This window comes from Periophthalmus magnuspinnatus, chromosome 6, assembly GCF_009829125.3.
Source record: "Periophthalmus magnuspinnatus isolate fPerMag1 chromosome 6, fPerMag1.2.pri, whole genome shotgun sequence".
NCBI lineage: Eukaryota > Metazoa > Chordata > Actinopteri > Gobiiformes > Gobiidae > Periophthalmus > Periophthalmus magnuspinnatus.
This window is the reverse complement of record NC_047131.1, coordinates 19,917,084-19,941,606: the sequence shown is the minus strand read 5'-3', so window position 1 is coordinate 19,941,606 and position 24,523 is coordinate 19,917,084. Positions and strand designations below refer to the sequence as shown.

Below are 24,523 nucleotides of genomic sequence, written 5' to 3'. Positions count from 1 at the left end.
GGCATCACATTATGACCACTGATTGAGATAAGATTAAAATTTCAACTATATATAAGTATCCTTAGCACCAGGTAGTGGTTGGATATATAATAGGCATTTAGTTTTATTTAACTTTACCATTTGTAAAAATAAGATCAAAAACATGTCATAGGCAAATGGGTTACATCTTTTGAGACTTGTTATTAATCTGCAGTGTATAGCAAAGTTACTCAAGGAAACACAACCACAACTAATATTTTGGTGATCACAATGTGTTGCCTCATGTTATTATTCCTGTAATTTGTGCTCCATGCTGTATCAATGCTTTGTATGACATCCCTCATCAAGGCCCCCAACTGAATGTTTGATATGTATTATATTATGAGTAGTATAAATGTATAATGACATGAACTGACGTCAATATATGCTGATAAACATGCTTAAAATTAATGGGTTTGTTGTTTGAGGAGGCTGTGTTCATGAGTGAAGTAAATGAGAATACCTTTTTGTGTATTACTTTTGTATTATTTGATCTTATCCTGATAGATATTAAATTGTTCTTGTTGCAGTCTTGTGGTTTACTCAGATTATGTTGGCTTGAAACTAAACATGTAGGTCTACAGATATTTCAACTGGGTATTTATACTCATGACCGCTATAACCTATGAGGAAAATAAAGTTTTATTTTAACAACTCAAATTTTATGTCAAAAATGTCACTTGTGGCTTTTGACATATTTGGGGTCAAGACACAACAGCTTTAACTGCTGACGTATGTTGCTGCATCTTTGCAAAGAAGAACAGGAAATGGCCTATTTTTCAAGAACAGAAGGAATGCATCCTCCAAATTTATAAGCATGGGTCTTCATGCAAGTCAACACAAATATAAAAATTCATTCAAAAAACCTCAAGCATAGCTTGGACCCTGTTTAAACAATTTTGGACTCTGTGTATATCTCAGCCAATAACATAGCAGGTGGCATTGACTCCAGAACTCCAACTCATAATAATTCTGGGTTTGTCTTTATCTGAGCTAAAAAGGATTTTAACTTTTACCTCAAAATCTAGTATACTTTGTCAACAACCATTTATGGCTTTCAAACATAAAAAAATAAAAATAAATTACCACTCCCAGCAGCTGGACCACTTCTCATTATGCTACAAAATGTCTATCAATAAAAAACAACAACTCTGTACTTCATAAGTAAACTCCTTTGCTTTGATAGCTAACTTGTTACTGAGGCAGAATGATGCAGAGCAGACATGGCTGCCATGCGCATTCAACATTTCAATCACCTTTCACACATAGCGAGCATGCAGTAATCTTAAAATTCTTTATTCATAAACTTGATGCAAGTTTACAAATTACTGTACACATGGTCAAAATGTTTTCAAATGAAAAAAAAAAAAACAATAAAAAGAAAAAAACAAAGCAAACCAACAACAGTGCTAGATTTCGCCATCTGTCATACTTTTGTTGGCATGAGAAAATGAATGTATTAACAACATAGAACACCCAGTCCAGTTTGACAATTCACCCCAGAATGTCCAATAACCCAATCTAGAATGCCTCTGACTTTTGGCATTGAAGGAGAGGACACAATTCAAGATCTACCTTTTTAGCTTTAAATACCTTTAGCGTTCCCCCTCAGCTTCTTATGCGTGTCACGACATTAACATTGAGCAGTGGACATTTGAATATATTAGTTGTTAGGATTATGACAACCTCTGTTATTGACCTTTGCAGGCACACTTGTAGCCAGTTGTGCAAATTCTTATATAGTTCAGATCACACATTGTTATGAATCTCACAAGAAAAAGGCAAAATTATAATACAGGTACAGTTTTTGAGAGCCCCATTAAGCAATAGCCATCTGGTATCCTGTTTTATTATGCCAATCACACAGAAAATGAATCTGTAATTTATTTACCTTTGCACATTTCCATAAAGCCTCAATTTATTTTACCTGAGTTGCCATTCAAACATACTCGTGCAGTTGCATTTTAAACTGCAAAGAACACCAATGCAGTGAGTGTCCCTAGTATGCCAAACAGTGCATTGATTGATAATATATTGCATGATCAGTGTGGTTTATATTGGCAAAGGAATTCATGCTGTACAGCCATGTGCCTCTAACCCTACTGAATGACGATACGAACGTCTTTATGTAGTTGGGTCCATAAATATTTAGACAGTGAATGAATGCATCTTAAACATGATCTGATTCACCTTAAGATTTTCTAAGGAACCTCAAACAGCCAAGATAAATTAGTATATTAATTTGTCCTTTAAAATATAAACTGTGCATGACCATTTTGATCTATTGTTTCCACATTTGTAAACAACTAGACTTGAAAAAAAAAACATCTTAAAATATGTACTTTACCTAATAATTGATTTCATTATGTTCTTTGTACCAGACAGTAAATATCTGGTCACTGTCCAAATACATCAGGACTTCAACTGGGTACAGAAATGAACAAAGATTAGATTCATCAATGATTGAGACAAACTATATGCACACCTACATATGTACCTAAAACTCAATTATCTATGTTTGCCTCAGGTTACCATCACATATGACGGCTTCACAGACAAAAATGAGAATCTGAATAAAAACGTTTAAAGAAAATAAGGTAAAGAGCTTCAGTTGGAGAGATGCCACAAGCCTTGTTTTTGAAATCTGAATTATTCCACTATATGACATGTGGGCTTGCCCCTGTGGACAGTTTGATTCTGTTCGGCCCATTAGCTTGTTAAAAACATACTGAGTGGCATGTCATCTCAATTTAAAATATATAAGCCTTCAAAAATATAAAATTGGCTTGTGTAGTTTGTCTAGGCTTCTCAAAGAATAAAAAATAAAACAATATTTATGTACCTGTTAATTTCCCGGCAAAAAACAGAAAAGAGTTAATAGAAATAAACACAGGTTTGTGAGGTGTCACTTAAGAGCTTCAGTATCACTGTCCATTTAAATTCCTGTTTCACATTGGGATAACTGGCTCTTTATGGAACCCAGTTTGTCAAGCAGCAACAGAAAAAAGCATTTCCCCTTGAAGAGAAGTGTTTTTAAAAGACAAATGAGCATTTGTATAAAACAGGACTAGTGATCGCCTCACGTCACCCACCTCTTTCAGACCATGAGGCCAAGCAATGTGTTTTTCAGATCATAGTCTTTCCCCAAGCAAACAAAGGAATACTTGAGTCAACAAGATGTTTCCATGAGAAAAGATGATATAGTCCCAGTGAGTCGAAGGGGAAATCATGGTAAAAAAAATAAATAAAAAAGACCAGAAGTTTGACCCAAACGCATTTCCCAGTGCATAGCGGTAGGAATTTCCTATCCATCCTCTTTGGGTGGTGTGTACCAGCCTGGCAAAAAAACCAAAACACACGCCTTTAACTTTTTGCATGTAAAGATTACAACATTACAGATAAAGATAAACATTACAACCACCTATCTCACCATTTCCACCCTATACCCAACAAACTCTGATGCAGGGTAGGAGGTCACTTTTCAAACTTCTTAGCCTTATCATCTTACTGTTTTAATCTTTTCTACCCCCTGCTTCAAAATTTACTGAACTTCACATTTATGAGTCATATTTTTTTTAAACCCTTTTAGTTAGTGGCCAGCTCATTTTAACATATTATGTATAATATATATTGTCACTCACCATTCTTTTCATGAATCTGCACAAGGGATTTGTATGACTGTTGTGCTCTGGCAAGATTGTACTGGTTCTATAAGGCAAAAGGTAAAATATTTTAGAAAACCTTGAAACACTGTAAGACATATGCTGCACTTGTAATAATAAACTGACTCACCCTATTGGCTCCAAACTGCACCCTGGCTTTACCTTTGACCAGGGTTGCATTTATTTGCATGATGACAGATTCTATGGAATAGGCACTGCTCCAGCCCTGAAAGGTTGTACAGGTTCACTCCTTCTGTAAAACCATTACAATGAAGAAGATGCAGATGCAGATGAGTTTTCTTACCTGTTTAGTGAGAAGTTCCATACAAAGGGCCCCTCCCCCAAGGACATAACTAAAGGAAAATACATTTACATTACTGAAGAGCCACAGTGGCAAACATAAGTATATCAACAACATTTTATTTAATCGCCGCTGACATATTTTTCAAACATTTACAAGTAGCCACAGCTCCCTTACAATCTCTCATACAACCACGGACACACTTTTATAAAAATTAAGGGCACTATCAAATTCCAATTCTATCCCAATGCTCTTTAGGCCGATTGTGGGTTAGCAAGTTCCTTTACTAAGAAGATTTATTTTGGTCTATCTAATACAAAGGAGATCCTGCTTGGGAAAATAACAAGGGTCTAACAAAGACAAGATTTTTACAAGTCTAAACCAAGATCAAACCAGGACTGCACCAGGACTAGATCTGTTATATATTAGTGGTACCGTTCCAACCTTTTAAGAACCCGTCTGGACAAATTCATGTTCTGTGTGTAACTGACACAAAAACTTACCCTCCAGAAAGCACAGGCGACACTACCCGTACAAAAGGTGGGTCAAAGGGAAAATTATCCTGAAATGGTAAAACACATGTTAGAAACTCTAGGGATATTGTTCAATGAGCAAAACTCTGTCAAATGACTCACTTTATAAGAGAAATTTAGCAGAATGTAGTCCACTCCCTCCTTTTCTTTTAAGACCTGCAAGTCACTATGTAAAGGACTATCTGGATCTACCCTGTAAATGAGGAGAATAGGTCAAAAAACATACACATAAACTATGATGATAACGATTAGGCATCTGAATTGGATTCCTTACGTTCTTAATTTTACGTGCCATTCATATAAGCTGTCATTAACTAGTTCAACTGAATAAATACCTGTGAAAATGAATAGAGATGAGGGGAGATGAGATGACTGTATTTTGAAGTACCACCACAGCAGTACAATCAGATATGTGTGTACCTGTCTTATAACTCTGTGATCTGTAAATCTCCCTGAGCTCCTTCATCAGACGGTCGGAGGCCTGCACCGAGCCAGACACAGCCCCCTGCAACAAAAATGGAACAATAAAAAAACACAAAGTAGGGTTAATAGTTAGTATACATATATTCACATCTAGCTAGAGCAGTGCAATTAATTGAAATGGAAAAGATTGAGATTCAACTTATATCTAATTGTCAATGATCAGCTTGTTTTGTTGTTGTTTTTTAATAAAGATGAATGAATGAATATATTTTATTATGGTTGTTTACATTTTTTTGAAAAAGACAAAAACACAAAACATTTCCTTCATTAATTGCAACCAAAAAAGGATTGGGCTGAAGCCACATGCTTATGTAAGCCCATCCTAACCAACACATAACTCCACAATACAGTAACAACACCATTTATCTACTTAAATCAATATCTTAAAAACAAATATCTTGATATATAAGATATCGATTTTCCCCACAGCTAGTGTCTTAACTGTATTAATAACTACATAGTGATCATACATACATTTAAGTGATCTTGTCTCTGGTTCTTGCGGATCTTTTCCAAAATGGCAAGATTTTCTTTTTCAATGCCATCGTCTTCAGACTTTTTTCCATCCACGGGCTCCTCCTCTTTCATATCGTAATGGTCCAGATCTTGGTCCAGGTCAATGTCCTGCTGCCACACATCGTACATAAAGACTTCGGTACAAACCTATTAGCACTTTTTTGCAAACCAGGAAGGCTTCACCAGAGTCGCATTTTGGAAATACTCTGATCCAGTCCACTAGCTATTGCAATGAAATTATCACAGTAAAACTTACTCTATCTTTATATGTTCATTTGATACTTGAAATACTGTATATTCATTCCAATCCATTAACAAGTGTAATGATAAAGAAAGATATAACATTATATAAACCTGTTTGAATTACATCTATCAGTCAGGACACTATTGCCACAAACTGTCAAAAACGTCAAACCTCTCCCATTTCTTCCTCCTCTTCTTCCTCAGATGTCACCTCATCAGATGGCCCATGCTGCAAAATTAAACAATGTCAGGTCACATGAATATTAAATTCATGACTAAAAGAGTGACTGAAGCTTACTTTTCGTTCTTGTGTAATTGGGCCAGCTGGTAAAGGCTGATCCAGCATTTCCACATCTGGATGTTGTGGGAGGTTGTACAGTCGACACAAATCACATATTAGCCGCTTTAACTGCTGAAGAAGCTGCAATAGAATAAAAAAATACTAGTACAAACTGAAGATAAAACTGTCCCATTTACTTCAGAAATAGTTATAGTAATAGATTTAGTTCTAGATTAGTCCTAGTGTAGTTATGGTTCTAAACTCTCTGTCAAGTTTCAAGTTTGTGTATTAATTTTGAAGCCACATAGCCCCCCTCGCTAATGTGTATTTCTATTCAACAAACTAATGACCCTTTCCCTCTAAACCATATTTTTAATAGCATTTTTGTCTCAATTTTGGCCTGTAACTATTCATTCTGTCAAATTTGTTTTAATCTTGTTTGAAACTAGTTACAACATGACAAACATACTTAAGTGCATAATGTTGTTGTTTTTTTTTTCAATTGAGCCAGCACTAGGCAGAGTAATAAAAAAATGTATTTAAGAAAAGGGGGGACAATGCATATTAATGAACATTTAGACAAATGTGAATATGACAGATTATAGCCTTGTGCTAATTTCAAGCTGTAGACCGCCTGGCAGGTTGGGTTACGAAAAATAAAACATAAATGCACACAGACTATGTACAGACAGGACAGGCGAGCAAAGACAAGAACAGTAATTACAGTCTCATCTTAGTAAAGACATTTAACAGCAACATGTTAAATAAGCCGTTCACTCATTTCTGTATGAACTTACCAGTGTGCTTCCTTTTCTAACATCTTCTAGTCGCTCCAAAACTTCAGCCAGGCTCGGGTCATCTGAGTCAACAAACCAGATTGGCGGTGTAGATGGATAGGATTCCTGGTAAACAATAATACATTGAAAGTCAGTTTGTCTGTCAAGCATCTCATACTACAATCTCTTGCTTTCAGTACAAAGCAATATTTTACGTAACAGAAATATATGTGAGTTACTGTAATTCGAATAAAGTTCGAAAGGCAAAAGTAACGTTCAAATGCCATAACCCACACAGACACCCACAGCAGAGAGGCACATGAACGCAGAGTTAGGCCCAAAGTGATGAGCATTTGATTTATAAAGCGGTTTCTAACAGTCAAAGATGTAACATTGCATTGTTACTACGCACCTGTCGGCGATAAGCCACTTCAATAGCCACAACTACCCTGGGGTAAACTGAAGCAAGACTGCCAATGTGGACCATCGGACCCCCAGATCACCACCAATTACTCGCAGGTCACATTTATATAGTGACACAGTGTCTTATTCACCCATGAATGTATACACTGGTCAGAGCAGGAATTGATTTGAAGACCATCAGATTGGTCAGACTTTACCTCCCAATCGTATTAATAACATTTTCCCGAGTCTATATGCTTTCTTTCTGCATTTACAGGCTTCGATATCTGTCTGTTACATCACACCAAAACATGCTCAATGCAACAATGAATGGTATGGTAAACTATGAGTAATTTATAATGATTACAGCTAATCGTATACATGTACTGCATAGAGCTACTGAATGTAGTTTGTACATGAAGGAAATAGACATTACAGGGGAGTCTGAATTAAAAAAAACAACAATGAATGTACATAATTTTGGGGATGTGGGCATTTAGTTCTGGTGAATGTAAATTAATGGGCTGTCACCATATGCATCAAACGTAAGGTAGGCTGATCCCTGCAGGAGTCACTAGATACTGAACATAAGGAATAACAAAAAGTATACGCTGCCTTAACATGAGGGGATTTAAAAGGCCTATGGTAGAATAAAAGAATAAAGGTGATATTGTACCGCGAAATAATGGACAATCTAAAATACAAAGAGAGATATGTAACATTTGTCCAAATATTCCATTTCTATATTGATTACATCAGTCAGACTCCGGTTAATAAAAACAAAACATCACAGTCGACAGGCGAGAACAGCGCCATACAAGAAGAGTACATTACTGACTTGATCAGGGACAAACTTTGACAAAACATTGTTCATACCATGTTCTTATGTCTTACTGTCACATCACTAGACATTATGACAGGAATGTGATGTCGCTGATCGAAGTTTGTTGCTGTCATATACATATTAGCAATTATAACGCAGTTATTTAGCTAACAATCTGAGCTAGCGGCATCTTCACTTTCAGATGAGGCTACTAGCAAAAGCTGCTGCGACGTTGTTCAGAATCGACGCTTTATTGTGCACTTTTGGGTCAGTTTCCAACACAATGCCTCATCGGTGTGTTAAACCTACGATCGTCCTGAAACCCAGTCGGTGCTTGAATAAAAGAGGAAAGGCACCGTTTAATCGCACTTGATGGTAAACACGGAACCGTCTGTGCAGTGTATAGTTGTGGGTTAGCAGTGCGCAGAGCTGGCCTGGACTCACCGTAATGTTGCAGTGAATGATAAGCAGCTTCTCCCCTGTTACGTTAAACTGGCAACTGAGTTCATCTGGTTTCCAATCTATTATTCTGAATCGTTCGTGATTTGGGTCAAATATTGACTCCAAAAACTTCAATTCGGCCTTCAGCCCCGACACCGACATCTTCTGCTCATTGCACACAGCAGCAGGCCGCGGGGAGAGGGGAAGTCAGGGCGGAGTGCGACCGCGCAGTGGAGTTCCTCTACGGATCTCGCACGTTAGCGTGAGAACAACAACAAAGAGCTGCGCTGACCGGGCAAATCTGCACCAGAACATGTCTCACTCAACGTTAAATAATATGTTGGGTATTTTATAATTTAAATGTTATTCTTGGGTGTTTTGTTTATTTCACAACTTCTGAGCATTATTCTGATTAACCAAATAATAAGGTTGAATTTTCATACTTCACTCTATTATAAAAAAGTGAGCAAAAGTCATTATTTTGTAAAGCTGCACTTTATCAAATGTCTGTGCTAAGAAAGCAGGTAAACAATCCTGGGACAGATACATGTATGTTGGGGTGATGTGACACTAACTGGACACTAGGTGGCCTTACACGCGCCCTTTGGCTTCTTTATAATTGTCCTAAACTTTTCTGCCTCCACTCCTCAGACCTTCAGCCTGTGATGGAAGGGTCCGACTTTGAACAGCTCTCGACTGGACTGAGCTAAAGCATACAACGCTTTTTTGTTGCTTAAAATACAAAGAAAATAACCTTGTTTTGATTTTACAAGAGAAAACAACACAAGTACATGTCTTTGAGAGATGACCATTGAACTGTGCAGTAGGGTAAGCGTGTCTACGCTGCTAGTAGCCTAGCATTTTCGATAAATGTAACACTTGTACATCTGTTATTCCAATTGTATACTGTAAAAACTTGTTTGATACTGTCCTCTATGTTGCCCACCTTTTTTTCTTTTTTTTTGGACTAGCCAGGCCAATGTCTAATTGTTGTTAATGTATGCACACAGTGCATTGCATTGAGTGAGTTAGTGATTGCTTTGTGATATCTGAATGCTGCCTTTGTATTTTGTAATGTACATTTATGAACGTGTTTGACCTCAGACTTATTTTCTTTGTATTTAAGGTTAAGATGAAGACTTTATTTATCCCCTTTACTCTTCTGTTCCTACACCTGTCTCAGTCATCACAAGGTAAGTTCCTGGTGGACCCACTGGACGACAGTCACTGCATAAACATGAACACTATCATAGAGGAGCTCCACACCAGAGGTCATGAGCTCACTGTTGTGTGCATGGCTAAGAGTTGGTACATAAAAGAGTCCCCTCTCTATACTACCATAAGTATACCCAGTGCGTGAACTGAGAGAGAGGCACAGGAGTTTCTGTTCTGACTGCTGGAGATAAAGCTGCAGGTTCATTCAGGGTCTTTTTGGTCCCAAATCTGATCTTGTTATAAATAAATATTTTAATACTTGAGAAGTTTAAGGTTTTTCATTCACAAGCTGCCAACATAATTGTTCAGATTCTCAAAGACAAAGATCTAATCCAGACACCCAGAGATGCCCGGTATGACTTATTTTTGACAGACTCAGCACATGCAGGAGGGACAATCCTGGCATGAGGAGGCTGTCCCGGGTGCACAAAGACCAGCCTCTGAGCCCAATGGACCAGGCTGTGTTTTGGATTGAGTTTGTGATGAGACACAAAGGAGTGCCTCACCTCAAGTCCCACTCACACACGCTGTCATGGGCTGTCTACCACTCTCTGGACATCATCAGCGCTCTTCTCTGTGCCTGTCTGTTCTTCATTTGCACATGTGTCTATGTGGGGAAGGCTGTGTGGAGAGGAATTTTTAGGAGAAAAAAAGTTAAACAGGGATGGTGATTTTTTTTTTTTTTCTAATGGTAAAAACATAAATAAAACTAATGAAATATACATGCCAATACATAATCTGACTATTGCCAACAATAACATGTGTTTTTACATATTGTTAAAATGCTTCAGACATCCATCTATACACACAGCAGACATGTAGGCCTATATGCTAATATATAATTAAGGATGTATATGGCCATTCTTGTTTACTAATATATTGTACATGTACCACTACCATCATGGGTCCGTTAGCCAAGGATGACCTCAGTAAAGTACAAAGTCATTATATATTGGCTTTGCACTTTACCTTTGTGCTGTTTGGTTTATTGATGGATGCCAGCAGAGAGCGCTCCAAACACATGAGCCTAATGTTTGATCAATAATGATAAACACTCAGTCTTTGTGCCCATAATACAAATCTAGTGATACTCTCTGGGCCTTGCTAAATTAAATAGTAAGCCTAGATTTCGAGCTATTATAATAGGCCTAACATAACCACAAAAAAAGGACATTTACTTTAACTCAGAGTGCCTCGGATCCCCTTCTTGATATTGACTAATTGTTGCACACACACACACACACACACACCCACACACACCCACCACACACACACACTTCATAGTCCCGTGCGGCTGGAGTTGCCCCACTGGAGGATGCTGTGGTCTCTGGGGCAGGGCAATGGGCGGACTCTCTCTCTCTCTCTCTCTCTCTCTCTCGTGCTCTCTCTCTCTGTCTCTCTCTCTCTCTCTCACTTACAGTTTATTACATGGGTGTTATGTGCATCTTTGCTCATTTTGTAGGGCGCTGTGGAGTGGTCTGTAGCTTGTGCTTGCTGTTTAATGATCACTGAATCACAGCAGGATACATGGAAAGAGTTGCAGACTGGAGAGGCCAACTAGAACAAGGTATTTAAACTAATTATTTGAAAAGTTGTTTTCTACTACAGCACGGAGACAGACATTTAGTTTGAACTGCTCATTCACACAGTACGTTGTCTATTGAAAGAAATACACATGTTGTATGTGGTTTTAATTTAACTTTATTTAGTTGAAAACCTGGATAATCACTGTGTTTGTCGTCTGTGTGTTCATGTTATGAATGCCCTTTGTGTTACAGGGACGTCCTCTAGGTGTCCCTGTGGAACATGGCATTCTGGAGGAGAAAAACTGACATTGGTAAGAGAAACAAATGCATATTACATTTTTGAAACCATGGTGACTTAAGTAAACACACATACACGCATACACAGACACGCACACACACAAATCAATATTAAATTTCCGTCCAGATGAAATGCATCTAGATAGACTTAAAACATGGATGACCTACCAATAGCACACTTAAAAACATTATGTCAAATTGAAGTACTGGATTAAGAATAATGTAGTAATCAGACCTTTTTCATAAAATAAAATAGTAAAAGCCAAAATGGATCAGACCTGAACGAGTGAACACAGACATAAAATAAAATATGTTTGCTCCAATAATCATGTTTGACTGTGAATAAAGGACCTCCAGGTAGTGATTAAAAGAAGTAAAAATAGTAAAAGAGGTGCTCTTTGGTAAAGGGACTGCCAATGTACAAAAATACAGAAAACCAAGGCACTCTTTTACAAATAAATCAAGTTTGACTGTGTAATAATTCACTTATATTTTCAAATCTAAAGGCTTTCTTTATGATGGAAGAAATCACTCAGTCAGTTCTGACATTTATGGACCTGTCATTGCAAAGCCTGAAGGAGATCAATACATTTAGTGTGTGTATTATAATCATATTCAATATTTTTTTAAGTACACACATTTTTGTGGCACTTACCGGTATAATAATTTGTCAAACCTATCTTCTGAATTTCACTTATTTGAGTAAATAGTTTTTCTTTAATGGCCACAAGTGTGCTTTAAATGCTCACTTGAGTGTTTAAAGTTATGTCATTTTTCAGCTGTCAGGCAAAACCATCACTCACCTGGGAACCATTCTGGCTATACTACATTACTTTTATAGAATAATCCTTCAAACTTCTCTGTGACGTACCAGAGCAACACATATAATAATATGTTTAAACAGGCCCGGCCCATTGTACTCTTTGAATATTTTAGTTTGATGTAACTGATCTGCTGTTTGTTGTGTGAGAAGGTTTGGCTTGTTGTTTGCCGGTCGCTCGGGTGATTTATGTATTATTCAACAAAGATTTAACCTGGCTGGGAAATGTGTAACTAGATGGTCTTGAGGCAGTCCAGTGCAGACTTGAGGTAGTTTTAAACATGACCAGGCATGACAATTGAACTGTGATAGAAGAAAATCACAATGAATGTATTTTGTAGAGCAGTGTTTTTTCCTATTCAGAGGCAGGCCCAGGCAGGCTACATTTTTCATTAGAAGACATGAAAAGTTAACAGACACAGCTATTGAAGTCATTAAAGGTGCACTGTGTAACTTTTCTGGTAGGGTGTCTGACATTTGTCACTGAGGATGTTATTGCTTTTCCTGTAATGTTCCATGGTATGGTATTAAACTGATCCAGTGTAGTTTTAAATGATTTAGTTGTAGCCTGTGCTTTTACTGCTAATGTTGATCAAACTTGAGCAGAAGAACATTCCCCCACACATGACATATGAGCCCTTTACCACCTAACCAAGCATAATGCAAGATCAATATGGTGTCTAATAAAAGAAAGGCAAAGATACAAGATCTGATTCAGAGGACAATTCAATGACTAAATGAGTAAATACAATTTGTATATGGATATTTTATCTGTAAATATTTTATAGAGTGAAATACAGCAAGTCAGCAAAATACACTATATTTGTTAATGTTATTGTTGTTTGTAGAGAAAGAACGCCGTGTAAAAGCCAATGACCGTGAATACAATGCCAAGTTTTCATATGCCGTAAGTACAATATAGGCAAGGCAAGGCAAGTTTATTTGTATAGCCCAATTCGTACACAAGGTAATTCAAAGTGCTTTACAGAATAAGAAAGACATTAAAATCACACAAATCAAAACATAAATAATCACAAATAATCATCATAAAATTAACATTAAAAGAGAAGAGTGCAGAATATAAGTATGTATAAGTTGGATCTGGCCACGTTACTACATTTCAGTTATGTATTTTAAGTTCAATGCCAAACAAGATTAAATATTTAAAATGAACACAGTGAAGCATCGCTATATTGTAATAAAATAGTATACATAGAAAGAAAGTCTAGATCCTTATAATGTGTTTTTATTTCTCACTTAGGACAACCGCATCAAAACCTCAAAGTACAACATCTTTACTTTTCTGCCCATCAATTTGTTTGAGCAGTTACAGAGGGTCGCCAATACTTACTTCATAGTGCTACTGATCCTGCAGGTAAGTTTGGTATTACATATATGTGATAAGTATTAACATAATGTTGTATAAACTAATCTTTTATTCTAGTTAATCCCTCAAATCTCTTCACTGTCCTGGTTCACTACCATTGTGCCTTTGGTGCTTGTGCTGGCTATTACTGCAATCAAAGATGCTACAGATGACTTTGTAAGTTTAACTGCACATTTTGTTGAATTATTATAGACATATGATGGCGTATGTTTATTGTATCATTTTTGCTATATTGCAGTTTCGCCATAAAAGTGATAAACAAGTGAACAATCGCCAATCTCAGGTTCTCATCAGTGGAAGGTATGCTGAATTTCAATACACTAATTCACTGTCCCTCCTCTATATCAGTTTTTGTATGATACAAATTCAAACAATTTTACACCATAATAGGCTATAATTAAAAGTGCTATCTACAGTTTACAGAATGAAAAATGGATGCACGTCCAAGTTGGCGATATCATCAAGCTAGAGAATAATCAGTTTGTTGCAGTAAGTTGTTAAAATTTCTATTGTCTTTGCCACTAGTGTTTTTACATTGAATAAGAGCGCTAGATTGATTATTACTTTGCTTGTTTTTCCCGCAGGCTGATATTCTTCTCCTCTGTAGTAGTGAACCTTATGGACTGTGCTACATTGAGACTTCAGAGCTTGATGGGTAAGTGTGATGCAGATGATATACTGTACTGTATACAGCAATTTATCCTTACATTATGGTCACTGACAGTATACCACATAATTTCATCTGGTGGTCTACTTGTCTCTATGTTTTGCAGTGAGTGGATTTTGTCCTAAAAATGCTGTCTATAATCTATAAGACTGCGCAAGCCAAATTGCCATAAATAAACAATTGAATTATGGGGCACAGGATTTCCAAAACAGTATCTCAAAATTGGTCAAAGAGAGTAGCATCATCATTAATGGGCTGAGGTTCATTATGTAATACGTGAGTTATGAACATTGAAACTTAAAATGCTTACAACCTGTGTTTTTCACGCAAACCACATGAAATCATAACAATAATAAAATAATGATTTGTTAGTGAATATTCTGCAAAAAATACGAATAACTTTTTGAATAATTTTGAAAATACCATTTTAGCATTTAATATTGTTTTACATTTTAATTATGAATTATAATAATTTTCTGAAGCACATTCACATTACTTTGATGGATTGCCAACTAATTCAATTTGTAATAAATAACCATTTATTACCAATTTGTAATAAATAACCATTTTGGAGTGAACATCTTAATCAGAAAAAGTATAAAAACAACAAATATTATGTAATTCAAAGAGCCAGACACAGTGCCACAGACAGTATTAAGACCTTTTTTATAAGTGGAGTGATCTGATAAGCACAGTGGCTCTCAACCTGGGGGTCACTAAATGATTTCAGGAGGTCCCCGATGATACAACAGGTAGAGAACCACTGTATTAACAAATGGTATGCCACAGCATATTTTCAGCAGTGTGTGTGTGCTACAATTCAAAAAAGGTTGAAAGCACTGGTTTATTAGCAGATCATTGTTCATGTGCATTTTATACCATAGGATAAGAAAATCTGAAGTCTGGGGAACTGTATGTTCACTTAACCAGTTATTTATTCTGCAGTGAAACAAATCTCAAAGTACGCCAGGCTCTGACGGTCACCTCCGAATTAGCAGACATCCCCAAATTGGTTGAATTTGATGGTAGGATCAATTATTCATTCAGTCATTTGTTTGCCTTCTTTCTCACTTTCACCTCTTTGTTTACTGTAGTTGCTTTCATAATTCTGCATGTTCTCAGGGGAAGTCATTTGTGAACCGCCAAACAACAAGCTCGACAAGTTTACAGGGACCTTGTTTTGGAGAAACCATAAATATCCCCTTGATAATGAAAAGATGCTACTTCGGGGCTGTGTGCTCAGGAACACTGAGTGGTGCTTTGGGATGGTCATATTTGCAGGTGAGGTTTGAATTTGAATTTTGAATTACATTGACCAGTGTTTATTAAAGACACTGCCGGTGTGATCATGATGGTGCAAAGATGGCAACATAGCTCAAACAGTAACAGAGAAGACAGACAAACAGTATATATTCATACACATGACTTGATTGGTTGAGAGACAAAAGTAGATTAGAAGATTCAACCTGGTTGAAGTACAGTACCAGTCAAAATTTCGGACACACTTTTTCATTAATTTTTCTTCTTTATTTTCATTATTATTTGCATAGGAGTCTCATTGAGGTAATCAAAACTAGGAATGATACATATGGAATGTAGTAAACAAAAAAACAAACAAAACTCTTTTAAAAAATTTAAACAACCCTAATTTGCACGTGTGGCATTTTCTTGACACTCATGTGGCACATTTGTGAAAAACAAGCTCACTGAGAGAAGCCCTAGGGTTTGCAAGGCTGACTACTTTTAGGATTTGAATATTTAGTTGAGTTATTTAACTTTTTTTGCTACATACTTCCATATATCTTGCCTCATATATTTGATGTCTTCCATATCTATATACAATGTAGAAAGTAGTAAACATAAAGAAAAAAACATTGAATAAGAGGGTGTGTCCAAACCTTTGACTGGTAATGTATACTCCGACTTCATAACCATGACGAGTAACCTAAGTTACAGATGACATTTTTATTGTATGTAACTGTTCACTGTGTACTTTCAATGTGTTCTTTCCACAGGATTACAAACCAAACTTATGCAGAACTGTGGAAAAACTACTTTTAAAAGAACAAGTATTGACAAATTAATGAACACATTAGTTTTATGGGTAAGCATTTTAACATGACTTTTTAAAAAAGGTTGGGAAAAGCAAAACAAAATGAAAAATATTTGTTGTGGCACTATTGTAGATCTTTGGGTTCTTGGTGTGTATGGGCGTGATCCTGGCCATTGGAAACACTGTTTGGGAAAGCTTAGTGGGCAAAGACTTCCAGGTGTTTTTGCCTTTTGATGACTCTCACACCAATGCAGTTTTCTCAGGGTTCCTCACTTTCTGGTCCTATATTATCATCCTCAACACTGTGGTGCCTATCTCTCTTTATGTAAGGTAAGAGCACAATCAATATGTTGTACATATTATGAATCAGATTTCAGTAACTGTCAGGATATAATTTAGTATGAATGTAATTTATATTTCTCCAAACAACAAACAAACCAACAAACCAAATGTGTAAACAGAAGTTAATCAATTAATAGAAACCCATTATGTGCCCATTGTTCCCTACCAGGACACAAACTACTGTCTAAATGTGTATTATTTGATTCTTTAGTGTAGAGGTTTTGCGTCTCGGACACAGTTACTTCATCAACTGGGACCGTAAGATGTATTTTGCTGCTATGGACACTCCAGCAGAGGCTCGAACCACGACACTAAACGAGGAGCTAGGTCAAGTCGAGTTCATTTTCTCTGATAAAACAGGGACCCTTACACAAAACATCATGGTTTTTAGCAAGTGCTCCATCAATGGACAAGCATATGGTAAATGTCAACTGCAGTGTTTTTATACATTTTACTTATAGTAAGATTAGACCATAGTTATTATAGATATAAGAAAGATACTCTTTGATCTCACTGTAAAAAATCTGCATTGATGTCTAGTACTGGTTCTGGCCATGTGCTACATATGCAAAAATATGGATTGAGAATTTTTTAATATACAAAACTGAATACTGAACTGAACGCTTTACAATTTGAGATAACAATATATGTTATAGTAGTGTTTTAATCTTTTGCAGGTGACATTTATGATGAATTTCAACAAAAGGTGGAAATCACAGAGGTAGCTTCCCAGTAGAATATTTAGAACTCTTCATTTAGTAATTTCAGTGACGTTGTCATCCATGTTTTCACAGAAAACAGCCTGTGTGGATTTTTCTTTCAACCCTCTTCGAGACACAAAGTTTAGGTTTTATGATGGCCGTCTGGTGGAAGCAGTGAAACAGGAGGATCCTTCAGTGCAAGAGTTCTTCCGCCTGTTAGCTCTGTGTCACACTGTCATGCCAGAGGAAAAATATGAAGGTACATCTACATACTATATTAACATCATTTCAGACGATTATTTTGAATGGTGTCACAGGTAATCTGGTGTACCAGGCCCAGTCTCCAGATGAGGGGGCGCTTGTGACTGCAGCCAGAAACTTTGGCTATGTGTTTCGGGCTCGGACTCCAGAGAACATCACCGTGTTCGAGATGGGACAGCCTGTGACGTACCAGCTCTTAGCTATCCTGGACTTCAACAATGTCCGCAAGAGGATGAGTGTCATTGGTCAGTCTTCTATTATGACACAATTAATTGAAACTAAACTTTATTACTATAATGTAAAATTTTTAAACAAGGAAGGGAGAAGAAATTGATATTGATAATATTTGCAAATAGCTCTATTTTTTATTTTATGTACAATATGTAATGACTGAATATACACTAATACATAAAAGAACTGAAGGTAAAATTTAAATTTCTAATTTCATAAACAATTATAGTGCTGGTTTATTCTTAATTACAAAACATTGGATATGAGGTCCCATTTATTTATCTTATAATTTGGTGTTTTGGTTCGCTTGACGCCTATCCAGTCAGAAAGCAGTATGTCATCATATTTTGTGTGGCAGTAAGCTGATGTAAAAACTGTATCTGTGTTTTTGTAGTTCGAAATTCCCTTGGCCAGATTAAATTGTATTGTAAAGGTGCTGACACTATTATCTTTGAGAGACTGGATGTATGTGGTCTAGAGCTTATGGACATTACTTCAGAGCACCTCAATGTAAGTCTTATATTAAAGATACAATTGCTGAATGAGAGTACCGTATGAATTGTAAACATTCCTTCCTTATTGCATTTGAATTTCAGGACTTTGCAGGAGAGGGTCTGCGGACATTAGCACTAGCATACAAAGACATTGAGGAAGAATATTTTGAAGTTTGGATGAAAAAGTATATATTTGTGAGCACCGTCATAGAGAATCGTGAGGACCAGCTGGCAGCTCTGTATGAGGAGATTGAACAAGACTTGAAGGTAAAACAATTTAATTTGATTTATTTAGTATTTACAATTTTGGATCAGTCAAACTTAGTGAGCTACAGATTTGCTGTTGAAGCTTTTAGGTGTCACTGCAATAGAGGATAAACTCCAAGATGGCGTCCCGGAGACAATTGCCCGCCTCAATTTGGCTGATATTAAGATATGGATGCTCACTGGAGACAAACTAGGTAAATGCCACATAATTCCATGAATAAGATTCCATACTTAATAAGATCTACTGTGTGTTTTTAGAAACAGCTATAAACATTGGTTACTCATGCAACATGCTCCGGGATGATATGAGTGAGGTGTTTATTATATCAGAAAACACACTGCTGGAAGTGCAACAGAAGCTCAGGTACAGCTTTTATCTTAGTAGTTTTTATTGGTATATAGTAGATAAAATAAAAGTTGTTATGTTTTATTGCACCCTCTTCTTGCTTTAAACACAAAATTGTATTCATTTATTCTGTTTCTTTTTGTGGTGCTGCATGTACACCATGTATTCTCTGTACATTTTCTGCTAATTTTCCTGTAGTTTGATATAATTGTCGGCCTTGTCTCCACAGAAGCACTAAGGAGCATATTGTGGGCTTGAGTCGAGTGAGCAGTGCAACAGATGTGAAGTCAGACATACAGCTGTACCCTGACTCTGTGTTTGAGGAGGCCATTATTGCAGAGTATGCTTTGGTCATCACTGGAGACAGTCTGGTAAGATATTTATTTGTAAGATACGTACTACAAATAAATGATCACATAACAATGACCTGTGTGTCCTCACCCAAAGCTCAGAGAAAAAAGTCTATTTCTAGGACAGAAAAATGAATCGGAATTGTATCACAAGTGCAATTTGAATGTCTGCATTTAGCAAAACACAAGTGTTACTGTAGAGAAATCCTCTTAAACCCAAGACCTCACAATATGCATAAGATTCTTGCATTATAGCTAATGCTCCTCGCTGTATTTAAATGAACTAACTCAAAATGAAGTTGCAATCAAAATACAATCTTTTTTTTATTGTTTAACCCTTGTTTTATCAGGAAGGTGTCAGGGCTTATGCGACTTCTTAAGGGTCATTCCCCTGAGGTAGATGATTTGTTGTAAAGACAAATCCACCTAACAACTAACAGTTAATGTGAGCATACCACCTTGTCAGTGGTCAATCTTGTGAGATCAAACTGTTGTTGTGGCCTTTGGCGAGACACCTCACCCACCTTGCCTAGTATGAATGTGGTGTGTACGTGAATTTTGGTGGTGGTCAGAGGGCGCAGATCGGCAGCCTTGATCCGGCTGTGGCTACAATAGTAGGTTACCACTACTGAGTAAGAAAGTGAATAATTCAATATAAAGCTGGCGGTGGTATTGAAAAGTGCTATATATTGGAATTTCCCCACTTTGGAATTTCCCTACTGTGGGACTAATAAAGGCATATCTTATCTTATAAATACAATTCATTACTCTTTTGCTATTTCAAATCCAAATTAAAGTTGAGTTAGGAAGGTATAAAAAGAGTGTAGTGTTTGCTGAACACGCATTTTGTCTGCTTACACGGCTGTCTCTGTAATGAGCTGAGAGCTGCTGTTCTTCCAGCTCTATACAGATTTCATTGAAGACTGTTTACTCACAGAGGAGCTGCTCCCTCACTGCACTCAGAGCTCTTTGGAAATGTTACAGTCGTTGCCGGGTGTTGCCTCCGCAGGGAGCCTGAAGGATAGGAATTTAATGGGTATTATTGGAACTGATGTTAAATGTATTGCAGTGGAAAAAGAAAAAAAAAAATTATATATATATATGTTGTGATTTTAGTTGAAATCACTCCTCACAGGGGTTGCCAATAAAACTAGAATTCTTTGTGTTATGCATCAGTTTAGATGTACCAATACTGAACAGATATTTTACACAGAACAATTTTGCAGCTACACAAGACATTTAGAATACAGAAATGAAAGTAAAGTAAGCTGTGTTTCTCATAGGCCCATGCTCTGGACCCTGGGCTGAGGTTGGTTCTGCTGGACGTGGCTTGTCTGTGTAAAACAGTCATCTGTTGCAGAGTGACTCCACTGCAGAAGGCTCAGGTAGTGGAGCTGGTGAAGACACACAAGAAGGCTGTAACTTTGGCCATAGGAGACGGAGCCAATGACGTCAGTATGATCAAGAGTGAGCACTACAATGTCTGATTTCTTAATAATGGTGGCAAAATGTACCAGATAGTGCAGCTGATAGAAAATAGAGCCAGTGGAGAAAAATACATCTTTGATATTGTACTTTGGTGCAGACTAAGCCATTAATTCTGCCATAAAAGTTTTTTTAATTTATGTCCACAATCTAGTTTATTTGACTGGTCTAATATTTTCTATGCCAAGTAAACTTAATACATTATATCTATTTGCATTACATGGCATTAAATAAAATAAATGAAAATAAACAATAAAAATATGCTAAATTAACATAGGCTTTAATTTGTATGCAAGTTTTCAGCACATGTCCTCCAAAACATGTTTTACAGAATGTTACTTGGTTACTACTGATTATAGTTCTAGCTAATCTTCAGTTTTTCCTGTTTTTCTCTCAGCAGCCCACATTGGTGTTGGGATCAGTGGTCAGGAGGGCATGCAGGCTGTCCTCTCCTCAGACTACTCCTTTGCTCAGTTTCGTTACCTACAACGCCTCCTGCTGGTGCATGGGCGCTGGTCCTACTTCAGAATGTGCAACTTTTTACGTTATTTCTTCTACAAAAACTTTTCCTTCACCTTAGTTCACTTCTGGTATGGGTTCTTCTGTGGCTTTTCTGCACAGGTGAGAAAAACTACAACAATTATCATCATATACTTTTTTCTCTCAATAATCCTAGTGTTTTTCTTTCAACAGACAGTGTATGACCAGTGGTTTATTACTCTTTTCAATATAGTCTACACATCTTTGCCTGTTTTAGCTATGGGGCTGTTTGATCAGGTAATATTGTTTATATAATTCAATTTATTCAATAAAAAAAAAAAACTTTAATCAACATAAATTTATGAAACTGAGTCTAAAAAATAAAATAAAATAGAGTCTAAAAATAAAATAAAATACAAAGTCAATTTAACAATTACTAACTTTTGGCACTCGGCATAAAATATAAAATTGTGGTTTAATGTGTCAGACACAATTAATTATATTGTTGATCAATGTCTGAAAGTGCCAGAAAGAGATAACAACCACTGATTAAATACAAACCTTTTTAATGGAACACATAGTTTTGCTTTTGCTAGTTCATAGTTCATGATTAGATCTGATTTCAGCTGTATTCAGTTGTTGTTCAGTGCTAGGTTAGGGATGGGTTGTGTAGATGTTGTCATAAATGGTTGTGAATGTTATTTAAGTTTGGAAACCACTGTTATATTTAATTTAATAATGTAGATTTAAAACAGAATGCATTCAAAAAAGAAAAGTTACATATCCGAATTACATACTTTTTTTACAGGATGTAAATGACAGAAACAGCCTGAGATATCCGAGCCTGTACAAACCAGGACAAATGAACCTCCTTTTCAACAAGCGTCAGTTTTTCCTGTGCACGCTGCAGGGCCTGGGCACATCTTTCCTCCTGTTCTTTATTCCCTATGGAGCCTTTTGTGTCCTGCTCAAAGAAGATGGTTCAAACTTCTCTGATCAGCAAGCATTTGCAGTCACCATCGCAACATCCTTGGTTATTGTTGTAAGCGTTCAGGTAGGCTATAAAGAGTATAAAATGTGGTGAAATTGTAAATATATTAAAAAAAATATATATTTTTTTTATATATTTATTTTTTAGATTGGATATGACATGCACTACTGGACAGCTATCAATCATCTCTTCATATGGGGGAGTATAGCTGTATATTTTGCCATACTGTTTGCAATGCAGAGTAATGGCATCTTTGGTGTCTTCACCAGCTATTTTCCATTTGTTGGTATGTTTTTTTCATAGATTTTTTGTGAGAATAATTTATAATTGCAATTCAACCAACAAAGAATATAAGGTCCTTGTGCCAGTCCCAAGTCTGGTTAAACTGAAAGAGCAAAAGGATTTAAGTGACGTTTTGCATTTATTTGTAGGTACATCCCGCAACGCCCTGTCAGAGTTAAACGTGTGGTTAGTCATCCTGCTCACAACAGTGGTGTGTGTGGTGCCAGGATTAGTGGTCAGTTTCTTGAGAGTTGACCTCTTCCCCACAGAAACAGACAAGGTATGACCACAGTGGCATGTTATAGCATATATTTTAATCAGCGGGTTTAATTCAAATTTCACTTGACCAAGTTGCCAATACAATCATCAGGCTCAATGTCCATTTTTAAAAAATATTTTTAAAAGATATTATTATTTATACCAGAGTATTAACACCGGCCCCCATCTGAAAGAGTGACATGATCAAAATAACTAAATATTTTTCCTGTCTCCTATGTCTGATATACCAGGTCCGTCACCTGCAGCTGAGGAAGAGACAGGAGCCTCAGGAGCAGAGCCTGAGGAGGGTTAGGAGGACCAGCTCACGCCGCTCAGCCTATGCTTTCTCACATCAACAGGGCTATGGAGAGCTCATCACCTCAGGAAGAAACATGAGGATAAGCAACCCTTGTTCAGCGCCCTCTGCTGGAGAATTACAACAAAACTCAAACTGGATTGAGAATGTTTTAAAAAGGAAGAATGAAGTTGCTTGCGCCTCTGAAGAAAATGCTGAAGCATCAGACAGTGGTAATATAGTAATATAGACTGCAGAAGGACAATCAGATAAAGATTTTTTTGAACTTTAACAAATGAACATGGACTCAACAGAACGACCTCCACCATAGATAGATAGATAGATAGATAGATAGATAGATAGATAGATAGATAGATAGATAGATAGATAGATAAAAACTTTATTAATCTCCAAGGGAGAAATTCAGGTGTCCGGCAACAAACACACACTTGCACAAACACACACAATAATAACAGTAGAAACAATAAAATATTACTATCAATAGTATAAAGTACTCATCATATAGAAATTACAGTTCCTATCAGGCAGATCTGTTAAACAGCCTGATAGCTGAAGGGACAAACGACCTCGAAAAGCGCACTGTCCTGCAGCTCAGTGAGAGGAACCTGTTGCTCCGTGTGCTTCTCTGTGCAGACATAGTGTCATGCAAGGGATGTCTGGAATTGTCCAGGATGCCCTGCATTAAAGCCCTCATCCTCTTCTCAACCACAGCTCCCACAGAGTCCACCCTCCTCCCGATCACAGATGCACACTTCTTTATCAGTCTGTCCAAACGATTGCAATCCCTTGTGGTTATACTGCCACCCCAACAGACAACACCATAGAAGACAGCACTTGCCACAACAGACTGATAGAAGAGGAACAACATGTCAGCACACACATCAAAAGACCTAAGCTTTCTTAGGAAATCATCATCAGCACAATGTACCTCAATTTATACTTTAAATATTTGGCAAATTGCTCTAATGATATCAAGAAAGACATAATGAACTTACTAAACTGAAAATCTTATAGCTACATTCAAGACAGACAAGAAACCAATTGAAATGTAAAATAACAGTGAATATGACCATGACTTGCCAAAGGTTTTTAGTAATTAATCCCTATACAAATGTAAGGTCATTATTTTATAATAGTTCAGTTTTCATACTAGTTTTTATTACACAGTTCTACTGTGTTTCACCAGACAGTATTGCATACAGTTAATAAAATTACATCAAATATTTGAAAAAAATTTAATAAAATTCAATTCAATTTGAAGAAAACCAACCCAAAT

General features: G+C 36.7%; 3 protein-coding genes across 4 annotated transcripts in view; 1 reads left to right on the top strand and 2 right to left on the bottom strand.

The window, feature by feature from the left end:
- Positions 1 to 24,523, bottom strand: part of LOC117371856 (protein mono-ADP-ribosyltransferase PARP6-like) — a 218,056-nt gene that overhangs the window by 180,588 nt on the left and 12,945 nt on the right. The gene's annotated exons all lie outside the window — the stretch shown is intronic.
- Positions 1,299 to 8,715, bottom strand: LOC117372163 (ubiquitin-conjugating enzyme E2 Q2-like). Of its 2 annotated transcripts, none has more exons than XM_033967922.2 (13): positions 8,482 to 8,715; positions 6,834 to 6,938; positions 6,055 to 6,177; positions 5,929 to 5,985; positions 5,472 to 5,624; positions 4,935 to 5,019; positions 4,789 to 4,849; positions 4,617 to 4,707; positions 4,485 to 4,543; positions 3,985 to 4,033; positions 3,811 to 3,906; positions 3,660 to 3,726; positions 1,299 to 3,354 (listed from the first exon to the last, which is right to left on the bottom strand). In XM_033967922.2, the coding sequence occupies exons 1-13, from the start codon at positions 8,638 to 8,640 to the stop codon at positions 3,323 to 3,325; spliced, it is 1,137 nt and encodes a 378-aa protein (XP_033823813.1). In that variant the 5' UTR covers positions 8,641 to 8,715; the 3' UTR covers positions 1,299 to 3,322. The 2 variants fall into 2 exon arrangements, with proteins under 2 accessions (XP_033823813.1, XP_033823814.1); XM_033967923.2 differs by having other exon boundaries at positions 5,472 to 5,621.
- atp8b4 (ATPase phospholipid transporting 8B4) lies at positions 11,169 to 23,648 on the top strand. Its single transcript, XM_033967631.2, has 28 exons — positions 11,169 to 11,260; positions 11,472 to 11,530; positions 13,185 to 13,243; positions 13,598 to 13,711; positions 13,781 to 13,879; positions 13,962 to 14,023; positions 14,140 to 14,212; positions 14,308 to 14,378; positions 15,336 to 15,415; positions 15,513 to 15,671; positions 16,406 to 16,494; positions 16,577 to 16,773; positions 16,997 to 17,205; positions 17,463 to 17,506; positions 17,580 to 17,745; positions 17,804 to 17,992; positions 18,373 to 18,488; positions 18,575 to 18,739; positions 18,822 to 18,933; positions 18,998 to 19,103; positions 19,315 to 19,456; positions 20,719 to 20,902; positions 21,318 to 21,541; positions 21,614 to 21,697; positions 22,209 to 22,454; positions 22,539 to 22,677; positions 22,823 to 22,953; positions 23,183 to 23,648. The coding sequence occupies exons 2-28, from the start codon at positions 11,500 to 11,502 to the stop codon at positions 23,474 to 23,476; spliced, it is 3,585 nt and encodes a 1,194-aa protein (XP_033823522.1). The 5' UTR covers positions 11,169 to 11,260; positions 11,472 to 11,499; the 3' UTR covers positions 23,477 to 23,648.